This window comes from Phytophthora ramorum (genome assembly GCF_020800215.1).
Source record: "Phytophthora ramorum isolate Pr-102 chromosome Unknown Phyram_PR-102_s0003, whole genome shotgun sequence".
NCBI lineage: Eukaryota > Oomycota > Peronosporomycetes > Peronosporales > Peronosporaceae > Phytophthora > Phytophthora ramorum.
In genome coordinates, this window is record NW_027150649.1 from 868,919 (window position 1) to 888,242 (window position 19,324).

The window sequence follows — 19,324 nt, forward strand, 5'->3', positions numbered from 1 at the left end:
CATTTGGTGGGCCTCACCCTGAACACTTGCTGGCCCTATCCAAGCCACTCGCTGTTTCTTACAAACTACTTTACCACGAGTGGCTATTTCTTTTGTTTCTTGGCTGTGCGCAAACAACACATCATGCAATGTCAGCTTTGGCAGCCGTTGATCAGGTCAATAGCACGCACCTGGCGGGCCATCTTCCTCGTCGTTGTCTTCCTCTTCATCACCGGCCGCGCCGTCGTCTTCATCAACATCATCGTCCGCGTCATCATCATCCTCATCCTCCGCTGCATCCTCCTCATCCTCGTCTTCCTCCTCGTCCTCATCTTGAGCTGCTGCGTCGACCTTGAAATCCTCATCGTTCTCGTCGTCATCAAAGTTCGTGTACAGGTACGACAGCCCCACTTCCTCCTCCTGCCCCCCAGCTTCCTCCCCCTCCTCCTCATCTTCCCCATTAGCTACGTCGTCCTCCGTCTCCTCCACCGAGTCTTCCTGCTCGTCGTCAGCGCCAGCACTTTCCTCGTCGGCGACGCTGTCCTCGGGTACCTGGTCCTGGGTCTCACCCACTGGCGTCTTGGTACTCACGGGATTCTCCATGTCTTCCTTGATCGTTGTAGCCGTTACCTATTGAGCACCCAAGGCCACGGGCAGCAGGGGAACGAACCACTTGAAGTTAGTATCCACTGTGTCAACTGTATCATCGTTAGTCTCCAGCTCCGAACTCAGCAATGGGGGCGAGTTCCAGCGCGAAGGCAGCAGCGACAGACGCACCGTCATGTCTTCTTAGTGATGCTGCGATCGGACACGCCAGCTGGCGACTATGCGGGCGAGAAGCGCAACAACCGAGGGCGAGCTGAAAAGCGCGGCGGTGGAATCTTGCGTGGTGTTCGGTACACAATGTATACTTGGCGGCGCGATGACAAACACGAGGCGAACTTGACAACTAAAGCTTAACGTTAGTTGTTGCTGAGTTCACGACAGCAATATCTGGACGTTGTGGTGTTGTGCGGTAACAGAAGAACATAGAGAGAGAATGGCCACCAATGTGATCGTGTACGAAGTTTCGCCCCGCAGGCTCGAGCTTGCGTTTGAGAGATAGAAGCAAGGGTGCTCAACACTGAGATGGTGCTCGCCAGACGACTTGCTGCCGCTCCTGCAATGCCTGGGCTCGGTCACGCGATTAATTTCAGGCGTGTGACTCGAATGACTCGCGCAGATTTGATTCGGAGCGGAGTTGAAGGTGATGGAATTCATTCGCTTGGTCTTCGAAATGCTCAGTCGGGGGTTCACGAAGCGTTCTCAATTCGAACGGAAAGCATGCAGCAAAATCCACTGCGGATCGACAGGGTGGCGGCCATGTCGTCGCGTGGCGAACGGGTTCGCGACCGCGGCCTTCGTCACGAAGAGGAGGTGTAGACCGCGGATGCAAGTGCACTCAGCGAGCAAGAGATCCTTTTACATGCTAGCTATCGCACGCACACCTGCCCGCGGACGGCGATCCCAACTTTGCTATTGGTGTCGGCCTGCCAGATCCTGACGAGCGGCATGTGCAAAGCCAGTCATTATCCTGCAGGTCGACGGCTGAAGAAATGGCTTCGGACGGGCACTGCATTGTCATCTGTCTTTGGCGTTAAGTGGAGACTCGATGCATGATCTCAAGTAGGCGGAGCGGCGTCTTATTTCAGCAGCGGCGACAGGAAAATCCATCAGACGCAAATGGACAGCAAGCGTCCTGAGATCGATCGCGCCGGCACGCCTCGCTACTGGGCGATTTGCCTGTAATGCACAGCTGGCGCAAGGATCACACGGAACGCGCCATGCAGAAAAGCGGCCGCAGTCCAACGCGCGATCGGCGATCGCTTTGACCACCAACAGGCGGTCGAGGACACTTGGTGCACGGCTCAGTACACGGTCATTCCCCAATTTGCCCCACAACGGCAGATTCCCCCAGCTCTCTAGACGTATTGTCTTCAGTAGACGTAGAGGTTGACTCGCAGCATGCAGTTCTCCAAGGTGGTCGCGACCGTGGTGGTGCTGGCGTCGTCCGCCTGCCTGTTCGTCAGCGGCTACACGAACCCCATCGTGATCAAGAACTACAAGATGTTCGACTCGAACACGGGCGACTACTTCGCCGTGAAGGGCGTCGACTACTACCCGCGCCCCAACGCGGGCGAGCTCGACATCAACAACTACGACTTCTTCACGGACGACAACAGCTCCATCTGGAAGGACGACATCGCGTATCTCTCTGAGGCGGGCGCCAACGCCGTGCGGCTGTACGCCGTGGATCCGTCCAAGTCGCACGACGACTTCATGTGCGAGTTGCGCAAGTACAACATGTACGCGCTCGTAGACCTGGGCGCCAGTTGCGAGAACTGCTCCATCACGGTGGACGAGTACCCGGCCTGCTACCCGGGCGCGCTCAAGACCCGCGGCCAGCAGATCATCACCGAGTTCGCACAGTACGACAACACATTGGGCTTCAGCGCCGGTAACGAGATCAACAACTTGGTGGATGATGCCGCCACCAATGCCCCGTGCCAGAAGAAGTTCATCCGTGACATGCGCGCCTTCATCGGCGGCTGCTCGTCCACGATGCGTAGCGTCCCGGTTGGCGTTGTGATGGCCGACCCGGACACCACCACCAACAACCGTGAGCTCAACGCCCAGTACTACAACTGCCGCACGGACTCGAGCGACAAGTACGAAAACGCCGAGTGGTACGGTCTCAACACGTACCAGTACTGCGACGGCGACGTGACGAAGCTCGCCGACGCCGATGGCTTCTCGGAGCTGCTGACGGACTTCACCAACTACAGCATGTCCATCCCAGTTATGCTCACGGAGTACGGCTGCGTGAACCCAAGCTTCCCGACGGTGGGCGAATACGAGGCGCAGCGCACGTGGCGTCAGGCTGGCTGGCTGCTGGGCGACTCGTTCCGTGAGGTGTTTTCGGGCGGCTTCGTCTTCGAGTACGCTACGGAGCTGGCCAACTCGGACGGCTCGGGCTCGTCCGCTTCGGCGTACCCGTTCACGTCGTACGGCGCGCAGAATTACGGCCTAGGATACTACTCGCCTGAGGACTGCGACTGGATCGACACCATGTGCTCGTACAACCCCATGCCAAACTTCTACAACCTTTCGACCCAGTACAACGGCACGGACTTCTCGTCCGAGTCCTCGTACGCCGACTTCACGGCCGACTCGGACCGCTCGAGCCCCCCGGACTGCCCGTCGGGCTTCTCTGCTCTCGCAGACTCGACGTGGGAGTCGGAGAGCGTCGAGGACGAGTCGTGCCCATCGGAGGTGCTCAACTACGAGTGCTCGGGCCAAACCGCCAGCGACTGGACCAGTTACGAGGGCACCACATCGAGCGCGGCCAGCGGCGGTAGCGCCGAGAGCAGCGGCGATTCGTCGGACGCTTCGGCCGTGAGCATGTCCGTGGCCTCGGTGCTGCTGCTGGTCTCTGTGGTCGCCACGCTGCTGTAGATTGAGCGTCGTGGTTGGTTCCTAGAAGAAGAAAAACGCAAGCGAGCGCTGGTCGGCGAGGGATAACCGATAGACCCCAGGCAATAAACAAGCTGCAACGAGATTGTATTCTAAAGTGCACCGAGCCATGTTGCCTTTAGGTGTCATGCTGGCCATGGCACCAACTGACCAGCTGCACCGTTCAGTCGTGAGTAACGCTGAAGTTGCAGTGCATTTGAGCCTGAACAAGTTCACCTCCACAGGTCGACAAGTTTGCAACCGGCCCAAGTCTTGGACATCGGCAGCACACCGCATACGAGCAAGTAGAATACATCGACGCATGAAGCAACCGAGACAAGCTTCTGATTTTGATGTGTGGGGTGCAGTAACCCGTCAATTCGAAGGGGAATAAAACCGCTGAACCTCAAGTCGTTCAGCGCTTGTCCAGTGTGATTTTGAATCAAATGCCCTATGCCGACTCTCTCAAGCCACTTCCCCATTCGCCTCCGGCCGCGCACCCCACCGTAATCGAGGCGAATACTCCGCCATGCTGCGCCTTGCAACTTTCACTGTGGCGTTGGCCTCCCTGTCGCCCTTGGCGCAGAGCTACACGAACCCCGTCACCGTCAAGGGCTACAAGATGTTCGACGCCAAGACGGGCGACGCCTTCGCCGTCAAGGGCATCGACTACTACCCTCGCCCCAACACGGGCGACCTGGACGCCAACAACCTCGACTTGTTCACGGACGACAACGAGGACATCTGGCGCCCCGACGTCGAGTACCTCGCGGCGGCGGGGGCCAACGCCGTTCGACTGTACGCCGTGGACCCCTCCCAGTCGCACGACCTGTTCATGTGTGCACTGCGTGCCAAGGGCATGTACGCACTCGTGGACCTCGGCGCCAGTTGCGAGAACTGCTCGATTACTATCGACGAGTACCCGGCCTGCTATCCTAGTGCCCTGAAAACGCGCGGGGAACAGATCATCTCGGAGTTCGCACAGTACGACAATGTCCTGGCGTTCAGCGCTGGAAACGAAGTGAACAACATTGTCGACGACGCGTGGACCAATGCCCCGTGCCAGAAGAAGTTTATTCGGGACATGAGGACCTTCCTTGGAGGCTGTTCGAGCTTCCGGGACATCCCCGTGGGCGTGGTCATGGCCGACCCAGACACGACGAACAACAACCGGGAGGTGAACTCCAAGTACTACAACTGCAGGACAGACTCGAGCGACAAGTACGAGAATGCCGAGTGGTACGGACTCAATACCTACCAGTACTGCGATGCTACAATTACCGAGTTAGCGTCGTCCGGGGGCTTTGAAAAACTCTTGACGGACTTTGCGTCCTTTGACTTGACGATCCCCGTCATGCTCACGGAGTTTGGCTGTGTGAATCCGAGCTTCCCCACCGTGGACGGCTATGAAGCTCAACGTACGTGGCTTCAGGCTGGTTGGTTGTTTGACTCCACGTTCCGTGATGTGTTTGCGGGAGGTTTTGCCTTCGAGTACTCGACGGAGAACGCTAATGCTCAGGAGGCGTCGCCCTATCCGTTCACTAGCTATGGAGCGCAGAACTATGGACTGGGTTACTTCTCTCCTGAGGACTGCGACCATGAGTCGGTTCCGTGTGTCTACAACCCGATGCCCAACTTCGACAACCTGGCGGAACAGTACAATGCTACCGATGTCTCTGGTGAGAGCTCCAAGGATGACTTCACCCCTGACCGGACCACTTTGCCTTCATGTCCTGACGGCTTTGCTGCGCTCGCGGACGTTACGTGGGAGGCGGACAGTGTTGATAGTTTGACATGTCCGTCTACCGCCCAGCAGTACGAGTGTCCGGGCCAGGAACCGAGTGGCGACTGGGCCAGCGATGCCGGCTCGAGCTCTACACAGTCATCAACGACATCGGAAGACGCTGAGGCGACTGGAAGCTCCACTACGGCGGAATCACGAACAGGAACGACCGATGGTGGTAACACCAGCTCTACGTCCTCGACTTTGAGCATGTCCGTTGCGCTTGCTGGTCTGGTTGCGGCACTCGCTGGTATTCTGGTCTAGGGAGGGTCGATTCATCAAGTCATATATTAGATCGGTGAGATAAAGCTCGTGGTCGCTAAAAACGAGAACGAAAGCTTTGCTACGCTATCTTGAGGAGTGCAGCACACGTATCCGTTGGGCAAGAAGAAGCTTGTCTGAATAAGATAACACGGGCGATGTGGTGATATGGCTCAAGGCTAAACTAAGTTCCCAGGTCATCAGCTCTTGCCCTTGGAGTCTCCCCACCTTTCATCATTGTTGAAAAGCGACCCGACCACGCATCAGTTCCCAGACACCAAGGATGAAGCTCTCTGTGACCCTTGCAGCTCTGCTTGCTGCTTTCGCAGTCTCGAATGTGGACAGCTACACGAACCCTATCATGATCAAGGGCTACCGAATGTTCGATGCCAAGACCAATGCATCGTTCGCGGTTAAGGGCATCGACTACTACCCTCGACCGAATGCTGGTACTTTGGACGACAACAACATTGACCTTTTCACGGACGACCACTACGACGTCTGGAAAGACGACATTGAGCTTCTTGCCGCCACAGGAGCGAATGCTGTGCGCCTATATGCGGTTGACCCGTCGAAGTCGCATGATAAGTTCATGTGTGCTTTGCGTGCTAAGGGCATGTACGCCCTCGTTGACCTTGCAGCTAGCTGTCCAAATTGCGCGATTACCAAGGATGCGTACCCCGCGTGTTACCCTGCTGCGCTCGAAGCCCGTGGAGAGCAGATCATCCTTGCCTTTGCCAAGTATGACAACGTACTGGTACGTTTGCCACGGTTTGCTGTTGCGCTTGCTTTGCTGGTGCACTTACTGACCGTATTGCGTTACAGGCCTTCAGTGCCGGAAATGAGGTCAACCAGGTCGTGGGTGCTGATGCTACCGTGAACGCGCCGTGTCAAAAGAAATTTATTCGTGATATGCGCGCTTTCATCGGAACGTGCTCAAGCATCCGCAAGATTCCCGTCGGTGTTGTCTTGGCTGACCCAAACCTTGACAAAAACAATCGTGAGCTCAACGCCAAGTACTACAACTGCCTCACTGATCCAACCGACAAATACGAAAATGCCGAGTGGTATGGACTCAACGCGTACCAGTACTGTGACAACACTCAGAAAACGCTTGCAGATGCACAAAGCTTTCTTCAACTACAAACGGACTTCGCGTCGTACAAAATGACCATTCCTGTAATGTTGACAGAGTATGGGTGCTTGAACAAAGGTTTCCCAACTGAGAAGGGCTACGAGGCTCAGCGGACATGGCTGCAGGCGGGATGGCTCTACTCGTCTGACTTCCGCAAGGTCTTTTCTGGCGGCTTTGTCTTCGAGTACTCGACTGAAAACGGAAACTCGAAACTCTCTGACCCGGCTTCAGGCTTCCCATTTACGAGCTATGGTCCGCAGAACTATGGGCTCGGATACTTCTCGCCTGCGAACTGCGACCATAATACCACAAAGTGCACGTACGTGCCCATGCCAAATTACGACAACTTGGCGACGCAGTACAAGGCCGTCAGCATTTCAAGCGAAACAAGTATGAGTGTATTCACCCCTGGCACAGATCGCACAACTTTCCCTGCTTGCCCAACTGGTTTTCCTAAACTTTCCGCTGCCTCGTGGCCCTCCGACGAACGGGCAAGTTCCAGGTGTCCGACAGCACTCCAGTCTTTCACGTGCTCTGGCCAACAGTCAAGTGGGACTTGGGCAACCGGCTCGGGGTCGGGTACTGTCGGTGGAACCCCCACTGGAAGCAGCAGCAGCGGTAGCGGCTCGTCCTCGACATCAACTGGTAACGTTACCGCCACCCCGAGTGGAGCACCTACACTTCAAATGTCCCTCGTGGCGTCAGTCGTGTCGTTCACTACGCTTTCGGCGATTCTGGGCGCTTTTTTCTAAGAAGTCTGGCCGGGTAATTAAGAAGATATAGCCACACACAACTTATTAATCCATACGAAAGAATACACATCAAGTGATTGTTCCGATGGCAAAAATCGGTGTGAACTATAAACGCAAAACAGATTGTGAAACTCGACGGAACTGGTTTGTCAATAAAAGTTGGTGTCCGAATTTGATCTACATGTAGTTGCTTTTTGGTTAGCCTCTGACCTTGGTCCAGTGGCTTAGAGTCTACTAGACGACTGGAGCGCGTCACGGAAACAGCACATCATTTTTTCGATCGCCCAGTCCGGGGTTTCAGGCGTTACTGGCAGGTAGACCAAGCTGTGGTCGCGAGAAAAAGTTTTAGTAAAAAAAGTAATGCGTCAACAGTTCCGATCATAACAAAATCTGATGTCTAGCAAACGAACCTCGTCATAATGCTTTTGGCGTGTACAGGGTCGTGCTCGTGGCCTAGAGGGCTGCACAAGATGCACCACGAGTTCATACTTAAGTCGCTAATGTTGATCTCAGTTGCAATATAGTTGCGTACCTTGGCACGTAAGCCAGTTGAGTAGCACCCGAGGTAACGTCAAACCCCTGTCAAGAGCAGTCAGTTGGTCAGTTTTGGGAGTACCAGAAGGTCACTTTCCGAAAACACTGTGGTTCACAAACGTACATGCTTGTTCATGTAGTTAACGACATCTTCCGGGGACGGCACACACACAGGGAACAGCCAGTAGTAGTGCTTCTCAGCATGGTGGCCCGGAATCTAAGGAGCATGATTCGAGAGTCACACGCACACGTTAGATCATTGAGTACAGAGGCAGCGACATATAAAAGTGAAATTTACCGAAACGTTGGGAAGGTCTTTGATAGCGTTCGCCAGCTGCTCGCTTTTTGACCTAGATACACCCGGAGCAAACAAATCGTCAGTACCACCATCGCATGAACAATGCACAAACAGACTTACTTTCTTAGGGCAACATACTGCTCGTCCATACAAGTTAGGCGTCGATGCATCAGCCCTAACAGAGCCATGGATGGGCGGTACTGAATCAGAGACACGAGCTCTCCACCGCTGAAGCCACGGATCGCTGATGTGATGACTTTGTCATGATCAGCTAAAGGAAGGTAGCAAATAGGTCATTGAATCGTTAGCGAACAAGCATGTTGCAATCAGCCAAACTGAACACCAAGTGATACGCACCTCCAACGGCGCGGCAGGCGTGAAGGAAAAGTCCATACACAGCAGGAGTGGAGATACCATGCAACACACCATACTTCACCAGTCTCTTGAAGAAGAACAGGTTTGTGCGGCATGGGTACCTGCAAAATAAATAAAAAGGATTGCATGTTGTCAGAGTACACCGCACAACTCGCTTTCAAGTCACGATCAAGCTGTCATACCTCTTCTCACGACGATGCATCTCGTCCAGCACAGCAGAGTTCTTCACGTGGATAATCGCACCACCGAACGACGTCGCCGTCTTGATCGTGCCAAAGCTGAACATCGAGACATCCGCACGGCTCTCACCTGTGTACTACATGCCCATGAACGCTTGCGCGCAGTCCTCCACAATCAGCAGGTTGTTACTGCGCGCCACCTCCAGTGCTTCATCCAGCGGAAATCGCGACCCAAAGATGTGCGCGATCAACATCATCTTCGTTTTCTGCAGCATCCAAAAACTCACAATCAGCTCCACAGCACCACAACCCCAAGCAACCGTCTCTCACCTGCGTCACCGCCTTCTTCAGCACCTCCACATCCACTGCCAGCGTCTCAGGGTCCAGATCCACCGGTACCGGCACTAACCCATGGTAACGCAGCACGTAGAGCATGTCGGGGATGGTGATGGCACTGCACAGGACCTCAGTCCCCGGCGCGAACTTGAGCGTCTGCAACAGCAGATCGAACCCCGTCCTAACCACAGAGAACAACAACTTTACAATCAGTCTCACAAACTCTCATTTTCTCCCACAATGTTGCAATTGCTTCGTAGCTCCTCGTACCGAACCGAGAGCGTGATCATCGCGTGTCCGCTGGGGTCCCACAAATTTGAGATCTTCTGCTCGTACCCGGGGCGCTGGTGCTCCCGCAGTTGCAGACAAGCGGCCATCCCCGCGCCGATGTCCCGGTATGTCACGTCCAGCTTCTTGCGAGGGAAAATGGCCCACGGAGCGGCGGCAGACAGCGGCTCCAGTTGGCCTGGCAGTGACAGGTTAGTGACGCAGGATGGTTAACTATTAGAAGTGGGAGACGGACCGAACGGTTTGAGACGAGCTGGGGAAGAGGAGCTCATGATGCAACTCTGTCTTGAGAGTTCGTCGACGACAAACGAAAATGCGAAGTGACGTGTTGCTCAGTTTGTGTGCTGATGACGTTAGAGCGGGTCTATTCAACGTTATGCAACATTTAACTGATATTTGGTTTTAATGGAAAACCCTGGGTTTTTTTTCCTTCCGTGGTGGACTTTTTGGAAGCATTTTTGGCTATGTTCTCTTGACGTCTCCGCGTTTGAGGCACTTTAGAGCGCTATTTCATCAGTCGCTGCAACTTAGATCAAAAGAGGTGTCCAGGCCGCTCTAAGTTGACTTCTCCAGTCTGGGAGCATCCGCTCCTTAGTTGCAAGTGCGCCAAGTTGACATTGTCAGTTTGTTGCGGGTTGGAGTGCCGCGATTTGCAAGAAAACCCCGCTCGACACCGCATCTCTTTGTTCGGCGTCTCCACGATACATTCATCGTTGGATCGGTGCCCGCACTGCAGCGCTATCGTATAGTCCAGCACGATGCTGCAAGGAAGCTCCTGCAGTGGAGCTGCTGCTGCTGCTAGAGGGCGATAGCTCGCGAAAGGGGTAACGAAGGCGAGGCAATGTACTACAGGTTTGGCGTTCAGGTGCCGATCGGCTGGGGAATGGCTTTTCAAGACTTGTGCGGCTGCCGGGATGTGGGACGACGGGCATCACGTGGGCCTCCCAAATTATCGACGACAGCCTGCCGACTATCGAAACCAGCGTCAACTTCTATCTGATTGGATGAAATGAAAGATACGCGGGACTCGAAGAGGTGTGGAGAGGATCTCTTGACATAATTGCTGCCAATCAACATTCCTATCATGAAGCGAGTGGCGGCCAAGCCAGGAGTTGCCACCCCCGACGAGGCCCTGAGCGAGTCCGACTCAACGTGCTACGTGTCCCTAAGCGACCACATCAAACGCACACGCACCACCAGCCAGGATGAAGGTCTCTTGCTGTCCAGTTTACTACCCGAGCAATACTCTGGATCGGTCTGGAGCCTCGAGTCGTTGGCCATCCCCATGACGTACATGAGCACGGGACTCATGTACTCGTTTCCCCAAGCCAATATCGAGTACTTCCCAAGGATGTTGGGCGCTTCGGACGCCCAGCTTAGTACAGTGGCGGTCGTGCGAGCACTTCCCTGGACTTTCAAGGTGCTCTTTGGACTGCTGCCGGATGTATTTCCCGTCTACGGTAAACGGTTCACGCCGTATTTGTTGACCGGTTGTGTCACGGCTTCATTTTTCAACTTACTGCTGTCGATTTACAGCGCCTCGAATTCGTTGACGATCGTGTCATTCACACTGTTACTGCTTGGAGCTACGGTTGGCGTTGTTATGGCAGATGTGATGGCGGATGGATTGGTGGCACATCGAGTTTTACTATTGCAGCACCAGTTACCGAGGCAACGATCGATGGAGACGAAACTACAGCAAGAAGACCCGAAAACGAAGAAACAGTCGCAGGGGACGCATCTGCAGACGACGGTGTACCTCTGTCGCTTTGCCAGCGAGATGGTGGGCTACTGGGTGGGGGCGATGCTGAGCAACAAACCACAATGGGGTTGGGGGGTTTCCATGGGGCAACAGTTCGCTTTTCTCGCGTTCGTCCCGCTGTTCACTGTGCTTCCGTCTTTGAGATACCTTTATGAACCTGCTGAAGAAAACGGCCCAATCCCGCTGGCAGAACAAGTTGCAGGTATTTGGCTCATGCTTCAGCAGCGAGCTACTTGGCAAACGGTGTGTTTCTTGGTGCTTGTAAATGCCTTTTTCGTGCACAATGCTGCATGGGGAAATTTTCTGAAGGTTGCCTTCAATTTTAATGCGTTCGAATACGGCGCGCTTAGCGGTATTGGAGCCTCTGTCACCTTTGCCTCGATAGTCGTTTACCGGACTCGCATTTTGCCGCATTATGACGCCCCGTGGCATGATGTTTACTTTGTAACGGGGCTCGTTGTCGCGGGATTTTCGCTTCTCAACGTGCTGCTTGTACTGCAAGTGAATGAGGCATTTGGGATTGCTCCTTTCTGGTTTGCAATGGGAGACGCTGCTGGAGAATCGTTTGCTCGTGGATTTCAGTATCTTCCATTGGCTCAAATGTTCGTTGCAGTCTGTCCAGAGCGGCAAGAAGGAGTGGCGTTTGCTCTGCTCACGAGTGTAACCAATCTTGCCCAAGCCTTTGCCGGTACAATATCCAACATGCTGCTTCACATTTGGCCCGTTGAGCTGAGTGATCTACAGACGATACCACACAACTTCGGCGGAGTCTGGAAGCTGTCAGTGCTCACAAGTGTCATTCCCTTGATACCGATAGTGTTCCTGACGACTCGACTGCTGCCGAAAGGGCCTCGTCATCTGGAGGAAATGAGGCATGACCTCTCACCGATCGGCGCTGCAGTTGTCGTAGCTCTCTATGGATTTGGATTTTTGTGGGTGATCGTGTTAAGTATGTTGGCAATATTCGCGCCCTGTCACGTACTTGTCGGTGGTCACGGCTGCTACTAGAGCAGCATCTTGTTTCGTGTACAATAGCGCTGAATAGAAAAGGGTTTTCTCTGGGTTTGGTGTCAGAATAGCAGTACGCCTAGCAGTGGGTTTGTTATATCAACGTTCAACTTCATCGAAAGTCTCACGAAGGATACAAAACTTAGTTTGTGGCTAGCGATGTCTTCACTAGACCAATGAGCTTCTCAAGTTGCTGTTTGTGTCGCGCAGACGATGAATCAGTGCCTAACACGTTTTGATGAGATTCGTTGGATTGCGTACTTGTCTCCTCCCTTTGCTGCGACTCAATATCATCTGACGACACTGACAGTAAGGCAATATTCTGGAAGTGATAGCACGACATTATGGTAGCAAGGTCGATGAATGCGCTCAGACGTTTGTGTTGCCGCGGGCCTGTTTTGGCCCGATCAAAGTCAAAGTGATTGAGTTGTACGCCGTACAAGTCTGTGAGCGCCGCGCAGATGGCCTGTTTCGCCCCTGGCCACGACTCAAACCATAAACTCAATGCATTTTGAGGTTGTAGTGGAATCAATTGCGGGTTTTCCCTGCCCTGTAACCACGAGCAACGGGACAATTCACTGGCGCTCGGTCGTTTTCCTGGATCTACAGTCAACACGGATTGGAGCAAGGCACGAGCCTCGATCGAGAGAACTGGCGGTAGTACCAGTTGGTGTGCACCACTGCGAAGCTTCTGGTAGAGTTGGTGAAAACTTACACCCTGGAATGGGAACTTGCCGCAGAGCATCACGTACAGTAAAACGCCAAGGCTCCAAACATCGACAGGTCTACCATCGTATCGTTCGCTTGCAACAACCTCCGGAGCCATGTATGACGGCGTCCCGCAAAAGTTTTTCTTTTTCAACTGCTTCTTCGGTGGATTGTTATCAGCAGGATGCGTTGCTTGAGGCTCGATTATCTCCTCGAAATCGCTGAAACCAAAATCGATCACTGTAGCGTGTCCGGAGTTTTCATCGAGCAGCACATTTTCAAGTTTCAAATCGCGGTGAATCACGCATTGCGCATGCAGTACTTCGACTGCAGCTGTAAGTTGCCGAAAAACGAGTTTAGCTCGAGTTTCTGTCAGACGCTGACCTGGAGCACGCCGTAGAATATCGCACAGACTGGCACCTTGCACAAGTTCTGTGACGGCGTGTATTCGTGTTGGTGTTTCGAAAACTTCGACAAACCGCATGATATTTGGATGCGCACGCAACCTCGATAGTACGCTGACTTCCTGCCGAACACGGCGCCACTCAAGTGCATCTCCGCCCGAGTCACCAATAACTCGCTTTCCGATAGCGTCCACGGCTAAGCACGACCTGGCACCATGTAAACGGGCATAGCTTTTGATTGCAACAGGTGTGCCACTAAGTCGGTGGTGGGCTAAGCGTACACGACCAAAAGTGCCCCGACCGATTTCTTTGCCCACAGAGTACCAATTCGTTATTCCATCCAATTGGTTCAGTGTCTCTGCTTCATGGTTTTGTTTTCGATCAGTCGAAAGGGGCCGCAGATCTCTGGAGTCAGAGTTGCATTTGAAGGCCAGTATATCGTTTGTCAAGGCCCGTTCAAGGTTGACTTTGTCTTGTGCATCAACTGTATCTGCCACACAGCGCATTGTATCTACAAAACCTTGGACAGCCTGCTCTGCAAGCTGGTGTTGTGTCGAGGAAAGCATTGATACGTGTGCGGGTGAAGGTACCAGTAAACTGTTGCGCAGTTCGACACGGTCATAAACGGTTTGAAGCTGGTCTACTGTCGTGTTGTCGATTTCCGACTTAACTCGTTGCTGTACTCGTCGAGGTGTGCAATACGGTGAATATCCCTTGTTGTCTCTTGCATCTTCCAACGCATTTTCCAGTCGACTTACGCGTCGACGATGAGCTGTCAGTGTGCCCTCCGGAGTTCTTCCTCCAACTGGGCATCTCACTGGTGCCGATGAATTCATAGTGGGAATTCGCCGTGGTCTGACGGAACTGCCCAGTCTTTCCACCACAGGAGTATTGAAATGATCACAGCAAGTAGTTCCCAGATCCCGATCGTGTATTTCCGGACACCTTACAAATGCGAAACCATTTCTTCGTTACTATGCACAACCCATTGGCATGAAAACTCCTCAACGGTATCGCCAGGCCACGTCCAAAGCCATTTCCGATAGCGCTCAGCCCGAGTGGTGAATCATTCTACGACTGACAGTCACAAAGGCATCAATATGGCAAGTCAGTCATCACCAACTAAAGCTGCGACTGCTGTCACCCAGGCATTGGAGGAGATTGGGCTTCCGCCAACAAGAAACCCACCAGCTTCTTCAGTGCTGACAGCAGGACGCACACTAACGAAACGATTATCAAACGACCCTACCATGGTCACAGCTCAACGACCGCGAGCTGCACCTTTTGCTCCGGGTTTGTATGGACGACCGTGGAAAACTGCGCTAGGAAACCAGCTACAACACGTAAAATACGAGAATCAGCGAGGTGCTGGTAAGCAGCAGTTGGATACGAGCGCAACTCAGCCACACACAGTTATTGCAGTACTCGATGAACGGACTCGTGACCCGAGCAAGGCTGACCGTCGCCCAGCACGAAGTCCTTTTCGGCACCTTCGTTCCAACGAAGCCATACAAAAACATCTTCGACAACAAACTCAACAGAAGCGCCAACAACAGCAAAAGGAAGAAACTGACAATATACTCGCTCAGCCCAACCAGCCACCAGCGGTTGATCGCTACAGCATTACAAAAACTACCGAATTGGGGTCCACGCCTGATGCTCAAGACGTAGACGCTGGATCAAGCACGTCAAGCAGTGATCAGCCACCGCAAAATGTGTTGATACTATCTGAATCTCCAAAAACCAGAGAACCTCCAGTCTTGCCACTACTTCGCCGAAAGCAATCACACCATCGGCATCAGTCTCAACCTTCTCCTTCTCACCAACGCAGTACCTCTTGCATCGTCGCGACATCAACGCCGGCCAAGCAAGCACACACGCTATTTTTCCAGACGGCAGATGAAGACCGAGAGTCAAGTGTAAAATGTTCTGTCGCGGAGCCTTCAATCGTCTCCCCCACTTTCGATACAGAACCAGCTAATGACAATTCAGAGAGACAGGAGCCCACTCAAAATTGTAGCTTTCCAGCTGGAAAGTATCCTGAACGAAATCATTGCCGTGAGTTGAGTCGAAGACCCAGTGATGAACGCACAGGTGATGATAGCAGCTTTAAGGGAAGTGGCATGCCCGAGCGTATCGGGAAGCTTTCGCGACAGGAGGACGAGTTTGATTTTGCCATTTTGCTGAAGCCTTCCAAGTACGAAGAGCACTTCGATTTGCCTGAGACTGCTGGAGCTGCTGTAAAGTCAACAATGACCTTGAAGCCGAGTACTAAAGTTGACTTCTCAAACATCCGAGCCGTGATTGTCAATCGGGTAAGGCGCACAGGTCTGCACGTTAAGCGCCTTCTCTCTTTGGACGGGAAACAATCGTTGCTTAAAGTGCGAGCTCCGCAACGTGTATTGGAACTTGGCGCGGAACGGCTGCGACTTCGAAAGCAAAGACGTTTTGACCAGGTCTGGATGGTATTCTCCTGTGAATTGCGCTCAAGTTTCGCCGACTTTGACCCTGTTCGAAAGTGCATCAATTTTCTCGACAGCGAGAAACAAAGCATTGTACACGCATTGCTAACAGCCTCGGAGAGTGATGGAGGTGCAGGGCTTAGCGAGTCCTGCCCTATCGCCACAAGATACGTGTTGCAGATGTACCCGCTGCACAAGCAAGATCTAACATTACTCAAAACTCGCTGGGTGACATTTTGGCGGGCATCACTACTGTCAAGCAAGCATCAGCACGATTCAACACCAAAATGCTCGATCCTTCAAGGTGTACTCCAGCAACCGCTTGACGATGTTGCACAGTACTTTGGTGAACGCGTTGCTTTTTACTTCGCGTGGATGGAAATGTATACTCGCTGGCTCGTGGTCCCAAGCGTTGCTGGCGTTGTGCTTTTTGTGCTGCAAGTACGTTCACACCACCTCGATCATCCTGCAGCACCAATCTACGCACTCTTCATGGCATTATGGACATCAGCTTTCATTATTGCATGGCGACGAAGGGCAGCAGCCTTGGCATACCGGTGGGGTACCTGGGGGTATGAAGATGAAGAAGTCACCCGGCCTGAATTCTATGGTGATAACAGCGAGCCACGCGATGATAAAGACAGCGACGATCAGAAACCGGTTGAAAGGCAATATGCACTCTGGAAACGGCTGCTAAAGTATAGCGTCTCGATACCGTGCGTGACTGGAAGTATCGTTGCAGTGGTGACGGTCTCATACTTCGCTTTCTCCACTCGTGATCGACTTGAAGCTGAATCGCTAGCAACCAAGCACGAAGCCGCTCAGATCGCCCAGAAAGTAACGAAATCGGGGACGATTACTTTGGAAGATCTCCAAGCTCTAGCACAGCTAGGTGTGCGATGGGATTTCTGGATCTACCTTTTGTTGACTCCCGTGCTTTATGGTCTCCTGATCCCAGTATTAGATGCTACATTCACGCGAGCAGCGCGGTCGCTCAACAACTGGGAGAATCACCGCACCGAGTCCAGGTATCAGAGCCACCTCATTCTGAAGGTCTTTTCCTTCCGGTTTGTGCACGTCTTCGCCTCGCTGTATTACTACGCCTTCGCACCGCAAGCCGAGGATGCATCCACTCCCAGCACCGACGGAGAGATTTCGAAATCCGACGGCATGGTTCGAGTCGCAATCCAGCTGGCCTCGTTCATGGTAACTGGACAGCTCTGGAAAAACGTCATGGAAACGCTCTACCCGTTTGTACGTCGTCGGCTCGATGCTCGCGCGAAAAAGCGTGCTACCAACCAGCAGTTCAACGAGTCCACCGTGTTTAACGGCATCGGTGCAGCTACTGCTGGTCCTCGAGGTCCCAATCTCCATCGTAATAATACAGCGACAACGACAAGACTGGCAGCAGAGGCGATGATGAGCAGCAATGCTGTGATCCACGAGCAGTGCGTCCGCCTAGAGCAAGCCTCCGACCGTGCGTGGGAAGAGGCTGGCCTCAAGCGGTACGACACGTTCGAGGACTACACGGAGATGCTGGTGCAGTTCGGCTACGTGTCGTTCTTCTCGCTAGCCTTCCCGTTGGCGCCGCTCCTCGCGCTGCTTAACAACTTGCTGGAGTTGCGCACGGACGCGTTCAAGCTGTGCCACACCCGGCAGCGCCCGCTCGCGCACAAGGCCAGCGGCATCGGCGTGTGGCTGCACGTGCTGCAGATCATGAGCGTGCTGGCCGTGCTCACCAACTGCTTCCACTTGGCGTACTCCACGTCACTGCTGGAGCGCGCGTTCCCGTCCGTCACTGGCACGCAGAAAGTCTGGATCGTCTTCGGCATTGAGCACTCGCTGCTTCTGGTCAAGGTGTGGCTGGCCTGCGTCGTGCCCTCCGTCCCCAGAGACGTCGCCGAGAGGCTGCGACGAGAGAGGGAGCACGCCAAACATGACAGTGCACGGGCCATGGCAGCGCGGATGCTGGTGGAGTCGGAAACCACTGAGAGCTCCGATATGAGCTCCATGCGCCACCGCCAGCGCGTAGTGAGCCACTAGGACACAAGTTCAAGTATAAGACCTTCACTGTACAAGAGATGGATGTGCCTTATAAAGAGGTGAAGATTGGAATGGACCCAGAGAAAACGACGCGTATAGTACGTATTATACGCGTAAACAAACGTTGAATTGCGTGGCTCTGGCGCGAGGCTCATTCCCACCGTCGAAGAGTCGAGTGAAAGCTCCCGTTCTGCATACCAAACGCAAGTAAAAAATGTCGGACGCCGCCGCCCCCGCCCAGGACGCTCCCGCTCAGGAGGACCTGCGCAAGGTGAACCTCGTGTCCATGGACGGCGACAGCTTCGAGGTGTCCCGCAGTGTCGCGGCCATGAGCGAGCTCGTTAAGACGCTCATCTCGGGTGCGTCAACCCATCATGGAAAAAAAGATTCCCCCAAACAAGAAACTGTGTACTTGTGTGTACTAACGATTAGTTGGTTGTGCAGATGACGCGGACGATGACGAGGTGCAAGAGATCCCGCTGCCGAACGTCAAGAGCCCTGTGCTGTCCAAGGTGATCGAGTTCTGTAGCCAGCACCACAACAGCCCCATGCGCGAGATCGAGAAGCCGCTCAAGAGCGCCGACATGCATGACGTGGTATCGGACTGGGACGCCAACTTCGTGGACATCGAGCAGGAGATCCTGTTCGAGCTCATCCTGGCCGCCAACTACATGGACATCAAGAGCCTGCTGGACTTGGCGTGCGCTAAGGTGGCCAGCATGATTAAGGGAAAGACGCCCCAGGAGATCCGCGAGACGTTCAACATCGTCAACGACTTCACGCCAGAGGAGGAGGCGCAGATCCGCGAGGAGAACAAGTGGTGCGAAGAGGCTTAAGCTAACGGACAACGTACGAGCACGCAGCAGAGAGAGGGTCGGTCCATTCGTTCAACATCCCCTTCCCCAGTCTCGTGGCCAGTGAACAAACGCGTTGAAGGTGAAGAAAAAAAGCGATCGGACGCCTCTGCTGGTACAAATGCGGCGTATGCTCACAGCAAGTGCTGAATCGGTGGAGGATGGCTTTTACAGAGGAGCTCAGCTTGTCTCTCCGTGTATTGAGTATTTGAAGCCGAAAGAAATCTATCTCGCGCGTTTATTTTTTTAGCTTGTACAATGTGTGCTTGACATGTGAAGTATGGTTGTGGTGTTGGTAGTGAGCCAAGATGAAGCTTCAGATGAAGGGATAGAACATGTAGGTTTCGATAGGAGATGTTTCATCCGTAATTGCGCAGCCTCTTTGGGGGAAACAAGGCTGCAAACTCAACGGGACGGGTCGCTGGTATAAACGTTCGCTTTTGCAGTCGTTTGTAAGACCTGGCTGCATGAGGAGGCAACGCCAAGTCTGTCGCAAATAGGACTGCGAGCGGTCGAGAGCCATGGGCTTCACCGCTCAGTACACACACATGCCACTCAGCGCGAGGACACTAGTCGGCTGAAGTCCGTTTGGATAATGAACGCGTTATCTTGCCTTCGGGCCTGATCAGAATGATTGGCTGCCCCGCGCGGACCGAAATAATGACTACCTG

The 19,324-nt window shown here is 53.7% G+C and overlaps 8 protein-coding genes across 8 annotated transcripts; 6 read left to right on the forward strand and 2 right to left on the reverse strand.

The window, feature by feature from the left end:
* Nucleotides 1-83: 83 nt before the first annotated feature.
* On the reverse strand, nt 84-762 carry KRP23_3433 (uncharacterized protein; the record flags this gene model as incomplete). Its single annotated transcript, XM_067888283.1, has 3 exons — nt 84-103; nt 171-609; nt 757-762. 3 exons carry the CDS (start codon nt 760-762, stop codon nt 84-86), a joined length of 465 nt encoding a protein of 154 aa, XP_067747540.1.
* A 1,221-nt stretch (nt 763-1,983) lies between these two features.
* Nucleotides 1,984-3,474, forward strand: KRP23_3434 (1,3-beta-glucanosyltransferase gas4; the record flags this gene model as incomplete). The annotated part of the gene is made up of 1 exon (XM_067888284.1): nt 1,984-3,474. The coding sequence occupies one exon, from the start codon at nt 1,984-1,986 to the stop codon at nt 3,472-3,474; it is 1,491 nt and encodes a 496-aa protein (XP_067747541.1).
* A 526-nt stretch (nt 3,475-4,000) lies between these two features.
* On the forward strand, nt 4,001-5,518 carry KRP23_3435 (1,3-beta-glucanosyltransferase GAS4; the record flags this gene model as incomplete). Its single annotated transcript, XM_067888286.1, has 1 exon — nt 4,001-5,518. The coding sequence occupies one exon, from the start codon at nt 4,001-4,003 to the stop codon at nt 5,516-5,518; it is 1,518 nt and encodes a 505-aa protein (XP_067747542.1).
* Nucleotides 5,519-5,798: 280 nt separating this feature from the next.
* Nucleotides 5,799-7,402, forward strand: KRP23_3436 (1,3-beta-glucanosyltransferase gas4; the record flags this gene model as incomplete). The annotated part of the gene is made up of 2 exons (XM_067888287.1): nt 5,799-6,272; nt 6,341-7,402. The coding sequence occupies 2 exons, from the start codon at nt 5,799-5,801 to the stop codon at nt 7,400-7,402; spliced, it is 1,536 nt and encodes a 511-aa protein (XP_067747543.1).
* Nucleotides 7,403-7,626: 224 nt separating this feature from the next.
* On the reverse strand, nt 7,627-9,684 carry KRP23_3437 (UDP-4-amino-4-deoxy-L-arabinose--oxoglutarate aminotransferase; the record flags this gene model as incomplete). Its single annotated transcript, XM_067888288.1, has 12 exons — nt 7,627-7,726; nt 7,813-7,863; nt 7,935-7,981; nt 8,061-8,153; nt 8,235-8,286; nt 8,355-8,505; nt 8,592-8,710; nt 8,792-8,925; nt 8,989-9,054; nt 9,119-9,305; nt 9,395-9,590; nt 9,648-9,684. 12 exons carry the CDS (start codon nt 9,682-9,684, stop codon nt 7,627-7,629), a joined length of 1,233 nt encoding a protein of 410 aa, XP_067747544.1.
* Nucleotides 9,685-10,496: 812 nt separating this feature from the next.
* Nucleotides 10,497-12,182, forward strand: KRP23_3438 (putative folate-biopterin transporter 3; the record flags this gene model as incomplete). Its single annotated transcript, XM_067888289.1, has 1 exon — nt 10,497-12,182. The coding sequence occupies one exon, from the start codon at nt 10,497-10,499 to the stop codon at nt 12,180-12,182; it is 1,686 nt and encodes a 561-aa protein (XP_067747545.1).
* Nucleotides 12,183-15,417: 3,235 nt separating this feature from the next.
* Nucleotides 15,418-17,799, forward strand: KRP23_3439 (Anoctamin-10; the record flags this gene model as incomplete). The annotated part of the gene is made up of 2 exons (XM_067888290.1): nt 15,418-15,562; nt 16,547-17,799. The coding sequence occupies 2 exons, from the start codon at nt 15,418-15,420 to the stop codon at nt 17,797-17,799; spliced, it is 1,398 nt and encodes a 465-aa protein (XP_067747546.1).
* A 214-nt stretch (nt 17,800-18,013) lies between these two features.
* Nucleotides 18,014-18,635, forward strand: KRP23_3440 (S-phase kinase-associated protein 1-like protein; the record flags this gene model as incomplete). The annotated part of the gene is made up of 2 exons (XM_067888291.1): nt 18,014-18,158; nt 18,244-18,635. 2 exons carry the CDS (start codon nt 18,014-18,016, stop codon nt 18,633-18,635), a joined length of 537 nt encoding a protein of 178 aa, XP_067747547.1.
* Nucleotides 18,636-19,324: the final 689 nt, after the last annotated feature.